The sequence below is a fragment of the Salvelinus fontinalis genome, chromosome 2 (genome assembly GCF_029448725.1).
Source record: "Salvelinus fontinalis isolate EN_2023a chromosome 2, ASM2944872v1, whole genome shotgun sequence".
Classification (NCBI taxonomy): domain Eukaryota; kingdom Metazoa; phylum Chordata; class Actinopteri; order Salmoniformes; family Salmonidae; genus Salvelinus; species Salvelinus fontinalis.
Window position 1 is genome coordinate 2,822,815 of NC_074666.1, and position 20,359 is coordinate 2,843,173.

The 20,359-nt window shown below is 46.7% G+C and overlaps 1 protein-coding gene and 1 non-coding gene across 2 annotated transcripts in view; both read left to right on the forward strand.

Moving 5' to 3' along the window:
• Window positions 1-20,359, forward strand: part of trabd2a (TraB domain containing 2A) — a 135,461-nt gene that overhangs the window by 84,228 nt on the left and 30,874 nt on the right. Inside the window, exon 5 of the mRNA XM_055944221.1 lies at window positions 17,997-18,087. Coding sequence (XP_055800196.1) covers window positions 17,997-18,087 — 91 coding nt within the window. The remainder of the gene's footprint in view (window positions 1-17,996; window positions 18,088-20,359) is intronic.
• trnar-ccu (transfer RNA arginine (anticodon CCU)) lies at window positions 6,506-6,579 on the forward strand. The gene has a single exon. It is a non-coding gene; the product is annotated as a tRNA-Arg (tRNA).

Below are 20,359 nucleotides of genomic sequence, written 5' to 3' on the forward strand. Positions count from 1 at the left end.
AACAGCGTTATCCGTCGGACATCAAAAAACACCTCGGCCCTGGTCTGGGAAATGGCTCCAGCTGCCTGATGTGTCTGCATCTGAGTGCCTGTCTAGGAGCAGCGAAGGTATGAGAATCTATACCCCTGGATGTACATTGTGTTATTTATTTGCCTTGGTCTGTTTTTTCCCATTTGAGTAATTATATTTCTAGGGTTTAACAGCACAAATACCTGACTCAACTACCCAGTACTGTAAAGCCAGTGTCCAACCTGGCTGGTGATACACAACCGTATGGATAATTATCAAGCTGGACGTGTTCCAAGCTCTGCATTCCACCTCCACTAGAAAAATAAATTAAATAAAGGTTTATTTAAAAAAAAAAAAATGGTTCTTCACCTTTAAAAGTTCCTTTGGAGAACTCTGGTCCGGTAAAGAACCTTTTGAGTGAAGTGTGGGGGTTCTTGTCGTGGCATCTACGGTTCTGCAGAATTCTAAAAGGTTCCTGACGTGTATGGAAGCCTACAGATGTGTCCATTTCATAGCACACTTACCAGTGTTATTTTTTTTTCCCACCAGTGTAATATTTCTACTGTTGATTCAAGAGTTAAATTCACACTGTGAAGAGAAAACCCAGCCAATAAGATGTAGAAGCATGATAGCTAGGGAAAAAAAGTCCCTAGAAAGGCAGGACCCTGGGAAGAATCCTAAAGCCCAGTCCTCTTCTGGCTTTGCTGGGTGGAGATTATAAAGAGTACATGACCATTAAGGCCAGATCGTTCTTCAAGGTGTTCATAGTTCGTAAGATGTCAGTTGGCTTTTCGTCGCCGAGCATACAGAGGTTTAGACATCAGGTGAGGTAGAGAGAGAGAGAGCGAGAGAGGGGGAGAGGGAAAGAGAGAGAGGGGGAGAGAGAAAGAGCGAGAGAGAGAGAGGGGGAGAGGGAAAGATAGAGAGGGGGAGAGAAAGAGAGAGAGAGAGGGATAAGATTATTTAATTTTTTTTACTATTCCAATCTGTCACCCGTTACTGAAATGGTTGTTCCAAATTAGATGTTTAAGGTAATCTCTTACCTTAGTCTTCCCAACCCTGGCAGTCATTCTGAATGGAGTTTGCACAAGGAAATAGAAATTCCAAATGTTGGATGTCCCCACTCTGGCTGGATTCCAATAGGAATTACACAGAGTTTCAGGCCAGTCTATTACCAGTCTATTAGGATAAAACTAGGCCCTCAAAGACAGATTATATGTATAGTATTATCCTAAATAATTACATTTTAAATGATGACATATTAAATTAGGATCTTACTCGGTGAAGGACACAGGACTGAAAACGAAGAACGCAACAACCATGTCTCTGTCACTGTCAAACACAGTCATGGGTGATACTGATAACTCTACAATTCACTCGAGAAAGGCACCCTGGGAAATATGCAAATCAAGTTTAAAACCTTACATCACGGTTTGTTCAATTCCGGTCCTGGAGGGCTGAAACATTTGTGGTTTGGGATTTTGGTATGGTTCTTCAGAGACCATAACATGGTTCCTCTATGGCATCACTCTCAAGAACCTTATTTGGTTCCAACTTGCACTTTGATTTTTAAGAGTGTAGTCGGACAAGCTAGTCTGTAGCTGGCCTTTCCACCATCTGTAGCTGGCCAAGTTAAAAGGTGCAATTTGCAATATGTAGTCATTTTTGTTGGTCATTTCAGTGAATAACCCTTTGGCTGAGAAATGAAGGATTGTGTCTTAAATCGCCAGCTGGCTGAAGTGATTATGGTCTGACTGTGTGTGTTGTAACGGTTTTGACTTGAGGTTATTTCTAGGGGTGCCAGGTAGGTTGAGCCTACCAGAGAAAACATTGGTTTCTCCTTTTAGTTTGGGAGGGAATGAGTCCCATCTGGTCCGTCAAGTCACACCAATACAAAGGACTTATTAAAAGTAAGGATGGAAATATACTTTTCATAAACCCCTTAAAACATTGGAAAGAACTTCAAACAAGTGTATTCTTTTGCGTGGTTGTATTAACAACATAAATGATCACACACAACAATATAACAATTAATGCACTTATGTTCCTTTAGAAATGTCCTGTACCTCGGGCATAAAAAGAGTCCAGCCCGGTAAATAAGTTCAGTGACTGAAGTGACCTTAGTCACGCAACGTTTGTCCATAGCGTAAACCAAGTATATTCATACACTCAAAATGACACTTATTTTGCAACACAACTATAAAGCGTATCAAAGATTAACCAAAGAATAATACGTCCTCACAACTACATAAATCACAGTATACATCACCCAAACAAATGAAATACCGTGTACAAAAAGTTGTAGTCAGTCAGTCAGTCAGACAATCCGCCAACAGATCTCCAGCGGAGAAAAGGCCACGAAAACCAACGGAGAGTGGTAGTCCACAGACGCACAGAGTGGATCCAATCCTGGGTAAACTCGCTTTAAGGCTACAAAACACACTGTAAGGCAACAAAACAAACGTAATGGCGAAGCTTCATGAACTGAAGGTAGTACACATCCTCATTCATGTCTCAATCACAACTTCACCTTTGCGCAGCTGATGCTGGCTATTTAATGGGGAATTAAAGGGGAAGCGCCCTATTAGAAGGAGAAGCACTGAGACGGTTCAGAAATATTCAGGGCCGTCACACACCCCCTCCCCTGGAAAAAGCCGACCATTGCCCGGGAAGGCACATCTTGGTCGGGGAAACCGAGAAAGGTCTCCTCATCACTTTCCTCTACAAAAATATTCATTACTTTTTGGCGCTCACGCTCCTCAACTGAGGGGTCACAGGCATTAAGGCGTGAGACTTCTGGGTCTGGGAATCCGAGAAAAGTCTCCTCACTTTCCTCTTCAAAGATATCCAGGACCTTGCGGCGCTCAATCTCCTCCAATTCCTCAGCCGAGGGGTAACAGGCCTTAAGGCGTGAGACATGGACAACGCGCATATCTTTACCTGTGTCCTCTTTCACCACTCGGTAGTTCAAAGGGCCCATCTGCTCCACAATCCTATATGGTCCTTGCCATTTAGGAGCGAGCTTGGCCGAGAAGAATTGTTCAGCTTTCGAGTAAGGATGAGAGCGAAGCCACACCCGATCACGAAGCTGGAACTGCATGTCTCGTCTGTTCTTATCATAATTTCTCTTCTGCTTGAGTCGAGCCTGGATCATGTTCTTCGAGACAAGAGCTCTCAAGTCGTGGAGATGGACTACCTGGTCATAGCAAGCAGCGTCTGGAGTAAGCTGCTGGGGCTGTAGCACCATATCCAAGGGTCCTCGGAGGGGACGACTTAGGTTCAGCTCTGCAGGTGTGACTCCAGTGGACTCTTGCACAGCAGAATTCAGGGCAAATCGAAACTCGTGAAGGTGCTTGTCCCAGTGTTTGTGCTGGGTCCCTACATAGGAAGCAACCATTGTCTTCAAGGTTCGATTTACTCTCTCAGTGAGGTTGGTCTGTGGGTGATAGGCCGTGGTCAACTTCTGTCTCAGGTTCCATCTTTGGCAGGTCTCCTCAAAGAGATCAGAGACAAATTGGGAACCTCGATCAGACAGGATGTAATCAGGCACTCCCCAGCGAGTCAGGATCTCTTTCGTAAGGATGTTAGAGACTGTCCTTGCTGTGGCCTGACGCAGGGCAAAGAGCTCAACCCACTTGGAATAGTAATCAACAAAAACAAGCATGTACACATTCTGATTGGAGCTTCTAGGAAATGGACCCATCAAATCCACTCCTAACATTTCCCAAGGTCGGGTAACCACAGTTTGCTGCAACTTGCCAGCAGGTTTTCTACCTTCTGGTTTGTACATTTGACAAACCTGACAGTTTCGGATATGTGACTTCACATCCATGCTCAGATGGGGCCAGTACAGTAATGCTTGCAAACGTTTGTAGGTTTTGAACCTGCCCAAATGACCAGCTAATGGGTCTTCATGGAAATGTTGAAGCAGTTGAAGGCGTAGAGTTTCAGGTATGTACATTTGGTAGAGTGTTCTGTGAGGTAGTTGTACAACTCGGTAGACTTTGTCTTCAATGATGGTCAGCTTTGTGGTAGGGTTGACCATCTTTTCTCCATCTTCCAGGATAGTCTGGTACAAAGCCTGTACTTCTGGATCATCCTGTTGGGCTTTCCAAATGACCTCATCAGAGATGGGAAAGTCAGTTTTGGGTGAGTCTCGTCTGCTAGACAGGACAGTAGCACATGTAAGATGAGGGCCACCATTACCACAAGCAGGAGCTCTGGATAATGCATCTGGAACAGTGTTGTATTTTCCTTTCCTGTATTCTACTGCAAAGGTGAACTCTTGCAACCGTAGAGCCCATCTGATGAGCCTGGTGCTTGGTTTGTTGGTCTTGAACACCCACACAAGGGAGGAATGGTCAGTGACCACAGTGAAGTGTCTTCCCTCCAGGTAGTACCTCCACTTTTCCAAAGCCCAGACAACTGCAAGGCACTCTTGCTCGGTTGTGGAGTAGTTCCGTTCTGCTCCATTCAATGTCCGACTGGCGAACGCTAGCACTTCTTCAGTACCAAGTCCAGTCTGTTGGACTAGGACAGCACCAAGTCCAACATCACTTGCATCAGTGTAAACAACAAAAGGGCAATCAAAGTTGGGATGACCCAAAATGGGAGGTGTGACGAGGTGTCGTTTCAGGGTTTCAAAGGAGGTCTGGCACTCTGCCGTCCATCGGAATTTCGCTCCTTTTCGCTTCAACGCGTTGAGGGGTTCTGTCACCTGGGAGAAGTTCCACACAAACCGATGGTACCATCCAGCCATCCCAAGGAACCGTTGAAGGGCCTTGAGTGTGGTTGGCACAGGGAAGTCTTGTACAGCCTTGGTCTTTTCAGGATCCACATGAATGCCGTCAAAAGACACAATATGGCCAAGGAACTTCAGGGAGGTTTGGCAGAAGTTGCTCTTCTTCATATTCAATGTCAGACCAGCTTCTCTTAGCTTGTCCAACACTGCTTGAAGATCTTGAAAGTGTTGCTCTCTGTTCTGGGAGTAGATAATTATATCGTCCAGGTAGACGAAACATATCTTCCCTTTGAGCTCACCTAACGCAATCTCCATGAGTCTTTGGAAAGTGGCAGGTGCATTCTTTAATCCAAAAGGCATCACCTTAAATGAAAACAAGCCCTCAGCACAGACAAAAGCAGTCTTGTCCTTGCTTTCCTGGTCCATCTCAACCTGCCAATAGCCACTATTGAGGTCAAGGGTAGTGAACACAACAGCGCCAGACAATGACTCCAGGATCTCGTGGATGGTGGGAAGAGGATAGGCATCAGTCTGGGAAACATTGTTGGTCTTCCTATAGTCCACACAAAATCTAAGACCACCGGTCTTTTTTGGAATGAGGACAACAGGAGCAGCCCAGGGAGAGGAGGAACGTTCTATTATATCTTGTGTCAACATATCATTAATGAGTCCCTTTTGGATGATTAGCGTCGCTGGGGACAAACGATATGGCTTTTGCTTGATCGGCATTTCCTGTGTAAGGAATATTTTGTGCTTCAGGAGTCCGGTGCGTCCTAGCTTTGAAGTACATACATCAGCATTATTCTGCAGCTGTTCCAACAGCATTAACTCCTCTGGCTGTTCCAGCTGAGCTCTTCTCACAGCCTGTAAAAGGAGATCATCAGAAGGATTACCCAGGGTTAGTGGTACCGGAGCAACGGCAGAGAAGACTGCCACACATCTTTCCAGATCCATTAGCGGATCAGGACTGTCATCCTTTTTCCCAAAGGTGGGAAATTGCAATTTAATGGGCATCGCTCCCCCATGACGTCTACTCAAATCACCATGAACAAAAGAGCTAGGAGGGATTGAGGAAGTAGAGGGTGAGGGAGTTATCGGACCATGAAAATGAACACCAGGATGCATGGTGGATTGCATCCTGCAAGGGGTGGCTGCAGCATGGCCTTGTCTTGGCTGTTCGGAGGTGCCAGCTTGGCCCTCAGTGGTCTGAACAGAAGTGGACACAAGAGAAGCTCTGTGCAAGGAGTTGTGCCTAATGGAGGCCATGTCAACAGACACATCATCCAACATTTTAACACAATTAGAGAGCGCTGTCTGCAAGTGGTCTACAGTGTTTACCAGGGGAGAAAAAACAGAATTGACGTCCTTGAGGACCTCAGTGTGATGATGTTGCAGGCGCCACTGGAGAGTGGCAGTGAGTTGGCTTTGTTGGTAGTCAAACTGCCTGTCCATGGCACCAGTAATTTCCTGTCTTCCACTCTCACTGAGCTCTGTCAGAGTGTGGGTTAGAGTACTCAGTGAGTTTCTGAATTCCATGGCACTCTGTTGTTGCTCTTCACTCAGACATTTGAATTTATTGTGGATTAGAGTTTGGAGGTGTTGTTGAGTCCGACGAATATCAAGGATGTCACCTTGAAGTTGTAAGACTACAACCTCTGGAGATAAACCAGACAATGGAGGAAGGTTGGGCGTCAGAGGGAGGGCTAGCTCAGTACTTCCACACAGATCCATGTCAATAAGTAAGTTACTGGTTAGACCCCCAGTGGCCTAATGGATAAGGCACTGGCCTCCTAAGCCAGGGATTGTGGGTTCAAGTCCCATCTGGGGTGCCATTTTTTATGTAACGGTTTTGACTTGAGGTTATTTCTAGGGGTGCCAGGTAGGTTGAGCCTACCAGAGAAAACATTGGTTTCTCCTTTTAGTTTGGGAGGGAATGAGTCCCATCTGGTCCGTCAAGTCACACCAATACAAAGGACTTATTAAAAGTAAGGATGGAAATATACTTTTCATAAACCCCTTAAAACATTGGAAAGAACTTCAAACAAGTGTATTCTTTTGCGTGGTTGTATTAACAACATAAATGATCACACACAACAATATAACAATTAATGCACTTATGTTCCTTTAGAAATGTCCTGTACCTCGGGCATAAAAAGAGTCCAGCCCGGTAAATAAGTTCAGTGACTGAAGTGACCTTAGTCACGCAACGTTTGTCCATAGCGTAAACCAAGTATATTCATACACTCAAAATGACACTTATTTTGCAACACAACTATAAAGCGTATCAAAGATTAACCAAAGAATAATACGTCCTCACAACTACATAAATCACAGTATACATCACCCAAACAAATGAAATACCGTGTACAAAAAGTTGTAGTCAGTCGGTCAGTCAGACAATCCGCCAACAGATCTCCAGCGGAGAAAAGGCCACGAAAACCAACGGAGAGTGGTAGTCCACAGACGCACAGAGTGGATCCAATCCTGGGTAAACTCGCTTTAAGGCTACAAAACACACTGTAAGGCAACAAAACAAACGTAATGGCGAAGCTTCATGAACTGAAGGTAGTACACATCCTCATTCATGTCTCAATCACAACTTCACCTTTGCGCAGCTGATGCTGGCTATTTAATGGGGAATTAAAGGGGAAGCGCCCTATTAGAAGGAGAAGCACTGAGACGGTTCAGAAATATTCAGGGCCGTCACAGTGTGTGTGTGTGTGTGTGTGTGTGTGTGTGTGTGTGTGTGTGTGTGTGTGTGTGTGTGTGTGTGTGTGTGTGTGTGTGTGTGTGTGTGTGTGTGTGTGTGTGTGTGTGTGTGTGTGTGTGTGTGTGTGTGTGTGTGTTGTAGTGTGTGTGTGTGTGTGTGTTGTAGTGTGTGTGTGTGCGTGTGTGCGTGCGTGCGTGCGTGTGCGGAATACCTAGTTATGAAGGATGGCTACACATTGGCTACACACACACACACACACACACACACACACACACACACACACACAAACACACACACACACACACACACACACACACACACACACACTGCCTGGCGTTTATTTATTTAGTTACTGTGTAATGTTTTGGGAACTGCTATTCAGCCCCGGTTACCATTTGTAATATAAATATTGCTGCGCTGTATGGAAAGGGACTCTATTTAAGACTTACCATATGTTCTATTCATTGGTAGGAAGGATCGGTGACGATGGATGTGTTTTTAGGGAACACGTAGCAGAGGGACTGCTTGTGTCAGTACTTGGATACGACATACTCTCTGAGAAAAATGTGCTATCTAAAACCTAGAGTTAGAGTTAGGGGTTATGGTTAGGGGTTAGAGTTATGGTTAGTGGTTAGAGTTAGGGGTTAGAGTTAGGGGTTAGAGTTAGGGGTTAGCGTTAGAGTTAGGGTTTAGAGTTAGGGGTTAGGGTTAGGGGTTAGAGTTAGGGGTTAGTGGTTAGAGTTAGGGGTTAGGGGTTAGAGTTATGGTTAGTGGTTAGAGTTAGGGGTTAGAGTTAGGGGTTAGAGTTAGGGGTTAGGGTTAGAGTTAGGGGTTAGAGTTAGGGGTTAGAGTTAGGGGTTAGTGGTTAGAGTTAGGGGTTAGGGGTTAGAGTTAGGGGTTAGGGGTTAGAGTTAGGGGTTAGAGTTAGGGGTTAGAGTTAGGGGTTAGGGGTTAGAGTTAGGGGTTAGAGTTAGGGGTTATGGTTAGGGGTTAGAGTTAGGGTTAGGGGTTAGAGTTAGGGGTTAGAGTTAGGGGTTAGGGGTTAGAGTTAGGGGTTAGAGTTAGGGGTTAGGGTTAGGGGTTAGAGTTAGGGGTTATGGTTAGGGGTTATGGGTTAGAGTTAGGGGTTAGGGGTTAGAGTTAGGGGTTAGGGGTTAGAGTTAGAGTTAGGGGTTAGAGTTAGGGGTTAGAGTTAGGGGTTACGGTTAGGGGTTACGGTTAGGGGTTAGAGTTAGGGGTTAGAGTTAAGGGTTAGAGTTAGGGGTTAGAGTTAGGGGTTAGGGGTTAGAGATAGGGGTTAGGGATTAGAGTTAGGGGTTAGAGTTAGGGGTTATGGTTAGGGGTTAGAGTTAGGGGTTAGGGTTAGGGGTTAGGGTTAGAGTTAGGGATTAGAGTTAGGGGTTAGAGTTAGGGGTTAGAGTTAGAGGTTAGGGTTAGAGTTAGGGATTAGAGTTAGGGGTTATGGTTAGGGGTTATGGTTAGGGGTTAGAGTTAGGGATTAGGGGTTAGAGTTAGGGGTTATGGTTAGGGGTTAGAGTTAGGGGTTATGGTTTGTAGTTAGGGGTTAGGAGTTAGGGGTTAGAGTTAGGGGTTAGGGGTTAGAGATAGGGGTTAGGGTTTAGAGTTAGGGGTTAGAGTTAGGGGTTAGAGTTAGGGGTTAGAGTTAGGGGTTAGGGGTTAGAGTTATGGGTTAGGGGTTAGAGTTAGGGGTTAGGGGTTAGAGTTAGGGGTTAGGGATTAGAGTTAGGGGTTAGAGTTAGGGGTTAGTGGTTAGGGGTTAGAGTTAGGGGTTAGAGTTAGGGGTTAGAGTTAGGGGTTAGGGGTTAGAGTTAGGGGTTAGGGTTTGAGTTAGGGGTTAGAGTTAGGGGTTAGAGTTAGGGGTTAGAGTGAGGGGTTTGAGTTAGGGGTTAGAGTTAGGGGTTAGAGTTAGGGGTTAGAGTTAGGGTTAGAGTTAGGGGTAAGGGGTTAGAGTTAGAGGTTAGAGTTAGGGGTTAGAGTTAGGGTTAGGGTTAGGGTTTAGGGTTAGGGGTTAGAGTTAGGGGTTAGAGTTAGGGGTTAGAGTTAGGGGTTAGGGTTAGGGGTTAGAGTTAGGGGTTAGAGTTAGGGGTTAGGGTTAGAGTTAGGGGTTAGGGGTTAGAGTTAGGGGTTAGGGTTAGAGTTAGGGGTTAGGGGTTAGAGTTAGGGGTTAGAGTTAGGGGTTAGGGGTTAGAGTTAGGGGTTAGAGTTAGGGGTTAGGGTTAGGGGTTAGAGTTAGGGGTTATGGTTAGGGGTTAGGGGTTAGAGTTAGGGGTTAGAGTTAGGGGTTAGAGTTAGGGGTTAGGGGTTAGAGTTATAGTTAGGGGTTAGAGTTAGGGGTTAGAGTTAGGGGTTACGGTTAGGGGTTACGGTTAGGGGTTAGAGTTAGGGGTTAGGGTTAGGGATTAGAGTTAGGGGTTAGGGATTAGAGTTAGGGGTTAGAGTTAGGGGTTAGAGTTAGGGGTTAGTGGTTAGAGATAGGGGTTAGGGATTAGAGTTAGGGGTTAGAGTTAGGGGTTAGAGTTAGGGGTTATGGTTAGGGGTTAGAGTTAGGGGTTAGGGTTAGGGGTTAGGGTTAGAGTTAGGGGTTAGGGATTAGAGTTAGGGGTTAGAGTTAGGGGTTAGAGTTAGGGGTTAGAGTTAGGGGTTAGAGTTAGGGGTTAGGGGTTAGAGTTAGGGGTTAGAGGTTAGAGTTAGGGGTTAGGGGTTAGAGTTAGGGGTTAGGGATTAGAGTTAGGGGTTAGAGTTAGGGGTTAGTGGTTAGGGGTTAGAGTTAGGGGTTAGAGTTAGGGGTTAGAGTTAGGGGTTAGGGGTTAGAGTTAGGGGTTAGGGTTTGAGTTAGGGGTTAGAGTTAGGGGTTAGAGTTAGGGTTAGGGGTTAGGGTTAGGGGTTAGGGGTTAGAGTGAGGGGTTAGAGTGAGGGGTTAGAGTGAGGGGTTTGAGTGAGGGGTTAGAGTGAGGGGTTAGAGTGAGGGGTTAGAGTGAGGGGTTAGAGTGAGGGGTTAGAGTGAGGGGTTAGAGTGAGGGGTTAGAGTGAGGGGTTAGAGTGAGGGGTTAGAGTTAGGGGTTAGAGTTAGGGGTTAGGGGTTAGAGATAGGGGTTAGGGATTAGAGTTAGGGGTTAGAGTTAGGGGTTAGAGTTAGGGGTTATGGTTAGGGGTTAGAGTTAGGGGTTAGGGGTTAGGGTTAGAGTTAGGGGTTAGGGATTAGAGTTAGGGGTTAGAGTTAGGGGTTAGGGGTTAGAGTTAGGGGTTAGAGTTAGGGGTTAGAGTTAGGGGTTAGGGGTTAGAGTTAGGGGTTAGAGGTTAGAGTTAGGGGTTAGGGGTTAGAGTTAGGGGTTAGGGATTAGAGTTAGGGGTTAGAGTTAGGGGTTAGTGGTTAGGGGTTAGAGTTAGGGGTTAGAGTTAGGGGTTAGAGTTAGGGGTTAGGGGTTAGAGTTAGGGGTTAGGGTTTGAGTTAGGGGTTAGAGTTAGGGGTTAGAGTTAGGGTTAGGGGTTAGGGTTAGGGGTTAGGGGTTAGAGTGAGGGGTTAGAGTGAGGGGTTAGAGTGAGGGGTTTGAGTGAGGGGTTAGAGTGAGGGGTTAGAGTGAGGGGTTAGAGTGAGGGGTTAGAGTGAGGGGTTAGAGTTAGGGGTTAGAGTTAGGGGTTAGAGTTAGGGGTTAGAGTTAGGGGTTAGAGATAGGGGTTAGGGATTAGAGTTAGGGGTTATGGTTAGGGGTTAGAGTTAGGGGTTAGGGTTAGGGGTTAGGGTTAGAGTTAGGGGTTAGGGATTAGAGTTAGGGGTTAGAGTTAGGGGTTAGAGTTAGAGGTTAGGGTTAGAGTTAGGGGTTATGGTTAGGGGTTATGGTTAGGGGTTAGAGTTAGGGGTTATGGGTTAGAGTTAGGGGTTATGGTTAGGGGTTAGAGTTAGGGGTTATGGTTTGTAGTTAGGGGTTAGGAGTTAGGGGTTAGAGTTAGGGGTTAGGGGTTAGAGATAGGGGTTAGAGTTAGGGGTTAGAGTTAGGGGTTAGAGTTAGGGGTTAGAGTTAGGGGTTAGTGGTTAGGGGTTAGAGTTAGGGGTTAGAGTTAGGGGTTAGAGTTAGGGGTTAGAGTTAGGGGTTAGGGGTTAGAGTTAGGGGTTAGGGTTTGAGTTAGGGGTTAGAGTTAGGGGTTAGAGTTAGGGTTAGGGGTTAGGGTTAGGGGTTAGGGGTTAGAGTGAGGGGTTAGAGTGAGGGGTTAGAGTGAGGGGTTAGAGTTAGGGGTTAGAGTTAGGGGTTAGAGTTAGGGGTTAGGGTTAGAGTTAGGGGTTAGGGGTTAGAGTTAGGGGTTAGAGTTAGGGGTTAGAGTTAGGGGTTAGGGTTAGGGGTTAGGGGTTAGAGTTAGGGGTTAGGGGTTAGAGTTAGGGGTTAGAGTTAGGGGTTAGAGTTAGAGTTAGGGGTTAGAGTTAGGGGTTAGAGTTAGGGGTTACGGTTAGGGGTTACGGTTAGGGGTTAGAGTTAGGGGTTAGGGTTAGGGATTAGAGTTAGGGGTTAGGGATTAGAGTTAGGGGTTAGGGGTTAGAGTTAGGGGTTAGAGTTAGGGGTTAGAGTTAGGGGTTAGGGGTTAGAGATAGGGGTTAGAGATTAGGGATTAGAGTTAGGGGTTAGAGTTAGGGGTTAGAGTTAGGGGTTATGGTTAGGGGTTAGAGTTAGGGGTTAGGGTTAGGGTTAGAGTTAGGGGTTAGGGATTAGAGTTAGGGGTTAGAGTTAGGGGTTAGAGTTAGAGGTTAGGGTTAGCGTTAGGGATTAGAGTTAGGGGTTATGGTTAGGGGTTAGAGTTAGGGGTTAGGGGTTAGAGTTAGGGGTTATGGTTAGGGGTTAGAGTTAGGGGTTATGGTTTGTAGTTAGGGGTTAGGAGTTAGGGGTTAGAGTTAGGGGTTAGGGGTTAGAGATAGGGGTTAGGGTTTAGAGTTAGGGGTTAGAGTTAGGGGTTAGGGGTTAGAGTTAGGGGTTAGGGGTTAGGGTTAGGGGTTAGAGTTAGGGGTTAAGGGATTAGAGTTAGGGGTTAGAGTTAGGGGTTAGTGGTTAGGGGTTAGAGTTAGGGGTTAGAGTTAGGGGTTAGAGTTAGGGGTTAGGGTTTGAGTTAGGGGTTAGAGTTAGGGGTTAGGGTTTGAGTTAGGGGTTAGAGTTAGGGGTTAGAGTTAGGGTTAGGGGTTAGGGTTAGGGGTTAGGGGTTAGAGTGAGGGGTTAGAGTGAGGGGTTAGAGTGAGGGGTTAGAGTGAGGGGTTTGAGTTAGGGGTTAGAGTTAGGGGTTAGAGTTAGGGTTAGGGGTTAGAGTTAGGGGTTAGAGTTAGAGGTTAGAGTTAGGGGTTAGAGTTAGGGTTAGGGGTTAGGGTTAGGGGTTAGGGTTTAGGGTTAGGGGTTAGAGTTAGGGGTTAGAGTTAGGGGTTAGAGTTAGGGGTTAGGGGTTAGAGTTAGGGGTTAGAGTTATGGGTTAGGGTTTGAGTTAGGGGTTAGAGTTAGGGGTTAGGGGTTAGAGTTAGGGGTTAGGGTTAGAGTTAGGGGTTAGGGGTTAGAGTTAGGGGTTAGAGTTAGGGGTTAGAGTTAGGGGTTAGGGGTTAGAGTTAGGGGTTAGAGTTAGGGGTTAGAGTTAGGGGTTAGGGTTAGAGTTAGGGGTTAGAGTTAGGGGTTAGAGTTAGAGTTAGGGGTTAGGGTTAGGGGTTAGAGTTAGGCTGTTGTAGTTAGGGACCTGTGGTAGTTAGGCTCTTGTAGTTAGGGGCATGTGGTAGCCAGGCTCTTGTAGTTAGGGACCTGTGGTAGTTAGGCTCTTGTAGTTAGGGGCATGTGGTAGTTAGGCTGTGGTAGTTAGGGACCTGTGGTAGTTAGGCTCTTGTAGTTAGGGACCTGTGGTAGTTAGGCTCTTGTAGTTAGGGACCTGTGGTAGTTAGGCTTTTGTAGTTAGGCTGTGGTAGTTAGGCTCTTGTAGTTAGGCTGTGGTAGTTAGGCTGTGGTAGTTAGGGACCTGTGGTAGTTAGGCTCTTGTAGTTAGGGACCTGTGGTAGTTAGGCTCTTGTAGTTAGGGACCTGTGGTAGTTAGGCTCTTGTAGTTAGGCTGTGGTAGTTAGGCTCTTGTAGTTAGGGACCTGTGGTAGTTAGGCTCTTGTAGTTAGGGACATGTGGTAGTTAGGCTCTTGTAGTTAGGGACCTGTGGTAGTTAGGCTCTTGTAGTTAGGGACCTGTGGTAGTTAGGCTCTTGTAGTTAGGGACCTGTGGTAGTTAGGCTGTGGTAGTTAGGGACCTGTGGTAGTTAGGCTCTTGTAGTTAGGCTGTGGTAGTTAGGCTGTGGTAGTTAGGCTGTGGTAGTTAGGGACCTGTGGTAGTTAGGCTCTTGTAGTTAGGGACCTGTGGTAGTTAGGCTCTTGTAGTTAGGCTGTGGTAGTTTAGGCTGTGTTAGTTACTTTGTGGTAGTTAGGCTGTGGTAGTTAGGCTGTGGTAGTTAGGCTGTGGTAGTTAGGTTGTGGTAGTTAGGCTGTGGTAGTTAGGCTGTGTTAGTTACTTTGTGGTAGTTAGGTTGTGGTAGTTAGGCTGTGGTAGTTAGGCTGTGGTAGTTAGGTTGTGGTAGTTAGCCTGTGGTAGTTAGGCTGTGTTAGTTACTTTGTGGTAGTTAGGTTGTGGTAGTTAGGTTGTGGTAGTTAGCCTGTGGTAGTCAGGGTATACAGCCCTGTGGTAGTTAGGCTGTGGTAGTTAGCCTGTGGTAGTCAGGGTATACAGCCCTGTGGTAGTTAGCCTGTGGTAGTTAGGCTGTGGTAGTTAGGCTGTGGTAGTTAGGCTGTGTTAGTTAGCCTGTGGTAGTTAGCCTGTGGTAGTTAGCCTGTGGTAGTCAGGGTATACAGCCCTGTGGTAGTTAGCCTGTGGTAGTTAGCCTGTGGTAGTTTAGGCTGTGGTAGTTAGGCTGTGGTAGTTAGGCTGTGGTAGTTAGGGTGTACAGCCCTGTGGTAGTTAGGGTGTACAGCCCTGTGGTAGTTAGGGTGTACAGCCCTGTGGTAGTTAGGGTGTACAGACCTGTGGTAGTCAGGGTGTACAGCCCTGTGGTAGTTAGGGTGTACAGCCCTGTGGTAGTCAGGGTGTACAGCCCTGTGGTAGTCAGGGTGTACAGCCCTGTGGTAGTTAGGGTGTACAGCCCTGTGGTAGTTAGGGTGTACAGCCCTGTGGTAGTTAGGGTGTACAGCCCTGTGGTAGTTAGGGTGTACAGCCCTGTGGTAGTCAGGGTGTACAGCCCTGTGGTAGTTAGGGTGTACAGCCCTGTGGTAGTTAGGGTGTACAGCCCTGTGGTAGTCAGGATGTACAGCCCTGTGGTAGTCAGGATGTACAGCCCTGTGGTAGTTAGGGTTTACAGCCCTGTGGTAGTCTGGGTGTACAGCCCTGTGGTAGTTAGGGTGTACAGCCCTGTGGTAGTTAGGGTGTACAGCCCTGTGGTAGTTAGGGTGTACAGCCCTGTGGTAGTCTGGGTGTACAGCCCTGTGGTAGTTAGGGTGTACAGCCCTGTGGTAGTCTGGGTGTACAGCCCTGTGGTAGTTAGGGTCCATGAAAGGCTCTGACTTTGTTGACACACTGCCACGCTACATGGCTTAGTTTGTGAGGACAAGGAGAGCCTTCGTCCTTTTGTGACGTACTGCAACCTGAACCAACAATGCTTCACTTCACCTAGAGAGTGGGGGGAGAGGAGGGAGGAAGGAGAGGAAAGAAGAAGAGAGGAGGATTCATTCTGTTTCCTTCTCTTCCTACTTCACTGAAACTGATCCACTCTCTGTTTCCTTCTCTTCCTCCTTCACTGAAGCTAATCCACTGTCTGTTTCCTTCTCTTCCTACTTCACTGAAACTGATCCACTCTCTGTTTCCTTCTCTTCCTCCTTCACTGAAGCTAATCCACTCTCTGTTTCCTTCTCTTCCACTGAAGCTGATCCACTGTCTGTTTCCTTCTCTTCCTACTTCACTGAAGCTAATCCACTGTATGTTTCCTTCTCTTCCTACTTCACTGAAACTGATCCACTCTCTGTTTCCTTCTCTTCCTCCTTCACTGAAGCTGATCCAGTCTGTTTCCTTCTCTTCCACTGAAGCTAATCCTCTATCTGTTTCCTTCTCTTCCTCCTTCACTGAAGCTGATCCAGTCTGTTTCCTTCTCTTCCACTGAAGCTAATCCTCTATCTGTTTCCTTCTCTTCCTCCTTCACTGAAGCTGATCCAGTCTGTTTCCTTCTCTTCCACTGAAGCTAATCCTCTATCTGTTTCCTTCTCTTCCTCCTTCACTGAAGCTGATCCAGTCTGTTTCCTTCTCTTCCACTGAAGCTAATCCTCTATCTGTTTCCTTCTCTTCCTTCTTCACTGAAGCTGATCCAGTCTGTTTCATTCTCTTCCTACTTCACTGAAGCTGATCCTCTCTCTGTTTCCTTCTCTTCCTTCTTCCACTGAAGCTAATCCTCTCTCTGTTTCCTTCTCTTCCTTCTTCACTGAAGCTAATCCTCTCTCTGTTTCCTTCTCTTCCACTGAAGCTAATCCACTGTCTGTTTCCTTCTCTTCCTACTTCACTGAAGCTAATCCTCTATCTGTTTCCTTCTCTTCCTTCTTCACTGAAGCTAATCCTCTCTCTGTTTCCTTCTCTTCCTTCTTCACTGAAGCTAATCCTCTCTCTGTTTCCTTCTCTTCCACTGAAGCTAATCCACTGTCTGTTTCCTTCTCTTCCTACTTCACTGAAGCTAATCCTCTATCTGTTTCCTTCTCTTCCTTCTTCACTGAAGCTAATACTCTATCTGTTTCCTTCTCTTCCTTCTTCACTGAAGCTAATCCTCTATCTGTTTCCTTCTCTTCCTTCTTCACTGAAGCTAATCCTCTCTCTGTTTCCTTCTCTTCCTTCTTCACTGAAGCTAATCCTCTCTCTGTTTCCTTCTCTTCCACTGAAGCTAATCCACTGTCTGTTTCCTTCTCTTCCTACTTCACTGAAGCTAATCCTCTATCTGTTTCCTTCTCTTCCTTCTTCACTGAAGCTAATCCTCTATCTGTTTCCTTCTCTTCCACTGAAGCTAATCCACTGTCTGTTTCCTTCTCTTCCTACTTCACTGAAGCTAATCCTCTATCTGTTTCCTTCTCTTCCTTCTTCACTGAAGCTAATCCTCTATCTGTTTCCTTCTCTTCCTTCTTCACTGAAGCTAATCCTCTATCTGTTTCCTTCTCTTCCTTCTTCACTGAAGCTAATCCTCTCTCTGTTTCCTTCTCTTCCTTCTTCACTGAAGCTAATCCTCTCTGTTTCCTTCTCTTCCACTGAAGCTAATCCAGTCTGTTTCCTTCTCTTCCTACTTCACTGAAGCTAATCCACTCTCTGTTTCTATAGTTTGCCACTGGCCATAGTCAGTTAGTTGTTAAACCACTAAAAGTACACATTAAGTTCAACGCTCCCAGTCAGCGACTGACTCGATGACCCTTTATGTGTTTTAGTTTTTTACTGATGAGAATCAATGCCACCAGATTAATGGTGAAATAACCAGAGTAATGGTGAAATAACCGGATTAATGGTGAAATAACCAGAGTAATGGCGAAATAACCAGAGTAATGGTTAAATATCTCTCTTGGTTTGTTGTATCTCACTCTGACTACTCTGTGAGAGCTGAGCTAGATATAGTGTCACAGTGAGTTAGCAGGCGCTGCCCCCCCTCCTCTTCACGGCTCTGAGAGGGCTGGCTGGCAAGTGCTACCAGACCTAGTGTGCTTTAACCTGGTCCTGGAGTGCCAGGTGGGCAGGGTTTGAACATTGCAACACGCAAGCTCAATCAAGCACAGTGTAAGTATTTGAAAAGAGTATTTGAACCCCAGGTCTGGTTGGTTGAGTGGCAGGGCCGTGGTCCTGATTGCAACTCTCACGTTGACTGAAAGAAAAGGTCCTTGCAGCGTCTCTGAAACAGAGAGATTGAAACAGAGACAGCCTAAGCAGCGTCTCTGAAACAGAGAGATTGAAACAGAGACAGCCTAAGCAGCGTCTCTGATACAGAGAGATTGAAACAGAGACAGCCTAAGCAGCGTCTCTGAAACAGAGAGATTGAAACAGAGACAGCCTAAGCAGCGTCTCTGATACAGAGAGATTGAAACAGAGACAGCCTAAGCAGCGTCTCTGAAACAGAGAGATTGAAACAGAGACAGCCTAAGCAGCGTCTCTGAAACAGAGAGATTGAAACAGAGACAGCCTAAGCAGCGTCTCTGAAACAGAGAGATTGAAACAGAGACAGCCTAAGCAGCGTCTCTGAAACAGAGAGATTGAAACAGAGACAGCCTAAGCAGCGTCTCTGAAACAGAGAGATTGAAACAGAGACAGCCTAAGCAGCGTCTCTGATACAGAGAGATTGAAACAGAGACAGCCTAAGCAGCGTCTCTGAAACAGAGAGATTGAAACAGAGACAGCCTAAGCAGCGTCTCTGAAACAGAGAGATTGAAACAGAGACAGCCTAAGCAGCGTCTCTGAAACAGAGAGATTGAAACAGAGACAGCCTAACTCTAACACGAGAACTGTGTTTATATTTCAGGTCACTTCCTGGGCAACAACACCGTGATTGATGTGCTGAGGAGTCAGGGCTATGAAGTGGAGCACACTCCTGCAGGGCAGCCCATTAACAGGTAATAATACACCCTGTCCTCACCAACAGACAACCCTCCCTCCCTCTCTATCTGACTACCCACAATCCCACCTCCACTCCCCACCCTCCCTCCCTCTCTATCTGACTACCCACAATCCCCCCTTCACACCCCACCCTCCCTCCCTCTCTCTCTGACTACCCACAATCCCACCTCCACTCCCCACCCTCCCTCCCTCTCTCTCCGACTACCCACAATCCCACCTCCACTCCCCACCCTCCCTCCCTCTCTATCTGACTACCCACAATCCCACCTCCACTCCCCACCCTCCCTCCCTCTCTCTCTGACTACCCACAATCCCACCTTCACTCCCCACCCTCCCTCCCTCTCTATCTGACTACCCACAATCCCACCTTCACTCTGAACCCCCACTGCACGCTCTCTATCTTACTACCCACAATCCCACCTTCACACCCCACCCTCCCTCCCTCTCTCTCTGACTACCCACAATCCCACCTTCACTCTGAACCCCCACTGCACGCTCTCTATCTTACTACCCACAATCCCACCTCCACTCTAAACCCCCCCACCGCACGCTCTCTATCTTACTACCCACAATCCCACCTCCACTCTAAACCCCCCCCCCACCGCACGCTCTCTATCTTACTACCCACAATCCCACCTCCACTCTAAACCCCCCCACCGCACCCTCTCTATGTTACTACCCACAATCCCACCTCCACTCTAACCCCCCCACCGCACCCTCTCTTATCTGACTACCCACAATCCCACCTCCACTCTAACCCCCCCACCGCACCCTCTCTTATCTGACTACCCACAATCCCACCTCCACTCTAACCCCCCCACCGCACCCTCTCTTATCTGACTACCCACAATCCCACCTCCACTCTAACCCCCCCACCGCACCCTCTCTTATCTGACTACCCACAATCCCACCTCCACTCTAACCCCCCCACCGCACCCTCTCTATCTTTAATTTATTATACATGTTAGTATACACATTATACGTGTTAATATACAACATGTTAGTTTACACATGATACATGATAGTATACACATGATACATGTTAGTATACACATGATACATGTTAGTATACACATTATACAAATAGTATACACATTGGACATGGTAGTATACACATTATACATGTTAGTATACACATTATACAAGTTAGAATACACATTATACATGTTAGTATACACATGATACATGTTAGTATACACATGATACAAGTTAGAATACACATTATACAAATAGTGTATACATTATACAAATAGTATACACATAGTACATGTTATTATTATACACAAGACATAATTGCAGAAACTAAATAATTACTGCAAATTATACACACTGCAAATATATTATACACATTATAAGAAAGGGTTACACTCTGACTTCCATCCCTCACTGGTCATTGTAAAATATTTGCCCATTTGGTCGTTCTGTTGTTTCAGGGCATAAGAATGTCTTCCTGTGGGCAAAGTGACCATAAAGCCCCAATGCCACACAGCCTGAATACAATCTGAGTACATGAACAGGCCCTATCCCACTATCTACATAATCAGCTACAGAACATCGCAGGGGTTCTTGTAAAATTCAAACGTTCACAAGCCCAATGGACTCTTTGTGTGTTCAGAGACGTAGTCTAGATTCACCACAGCTCCTCCACTCCACAGCAGCTCCTCCACTCTACACAGCTCCTCCACTCCACACAGGTCCTCCACTCTACTCAGCTCCTCCACTCCACACAGCTCCTCCACACAGCTCCTCCACACAGCTCCTCCACTCTACACAGCTCCTCCACTCTACACAGCTCCTCCACTCCACACAGCTCCTCCACTCCACACAGCTCCTCCACTCTACACAGCTCCTCCACTCTACACAGCTCCTCCACTCTACACAGCTCCTCCACTCCACAGCAGCTCCTCCACTCCACAGCAGCTCCTCCACTCCACAGCAGCTCCTCCACTCTACACAGCTGCTCCACTCTACACAGCTGCTCCACTCCACACAGCTGCTCCACTCCACACAGCTGCTCCACTCCACACAGCTCCTCCACTCCACACAGCTCCTCCACTCCACACAGCTCCTCCACTCCACACAGCTCCTCCACTCCACACAGCTCCTCCACTCCACACAGCTCCTCCACTCCACACAGCTCCTCCACTCCACACAGCTCCTCCACTCCACACAGCTCCTCCACTCCACACAGCTCCTCACTCCACACAACTGCTCCTCCACTCCACACAACTGCTCCTCCACTCCACACAGCTGCTCCTCCACTCCACA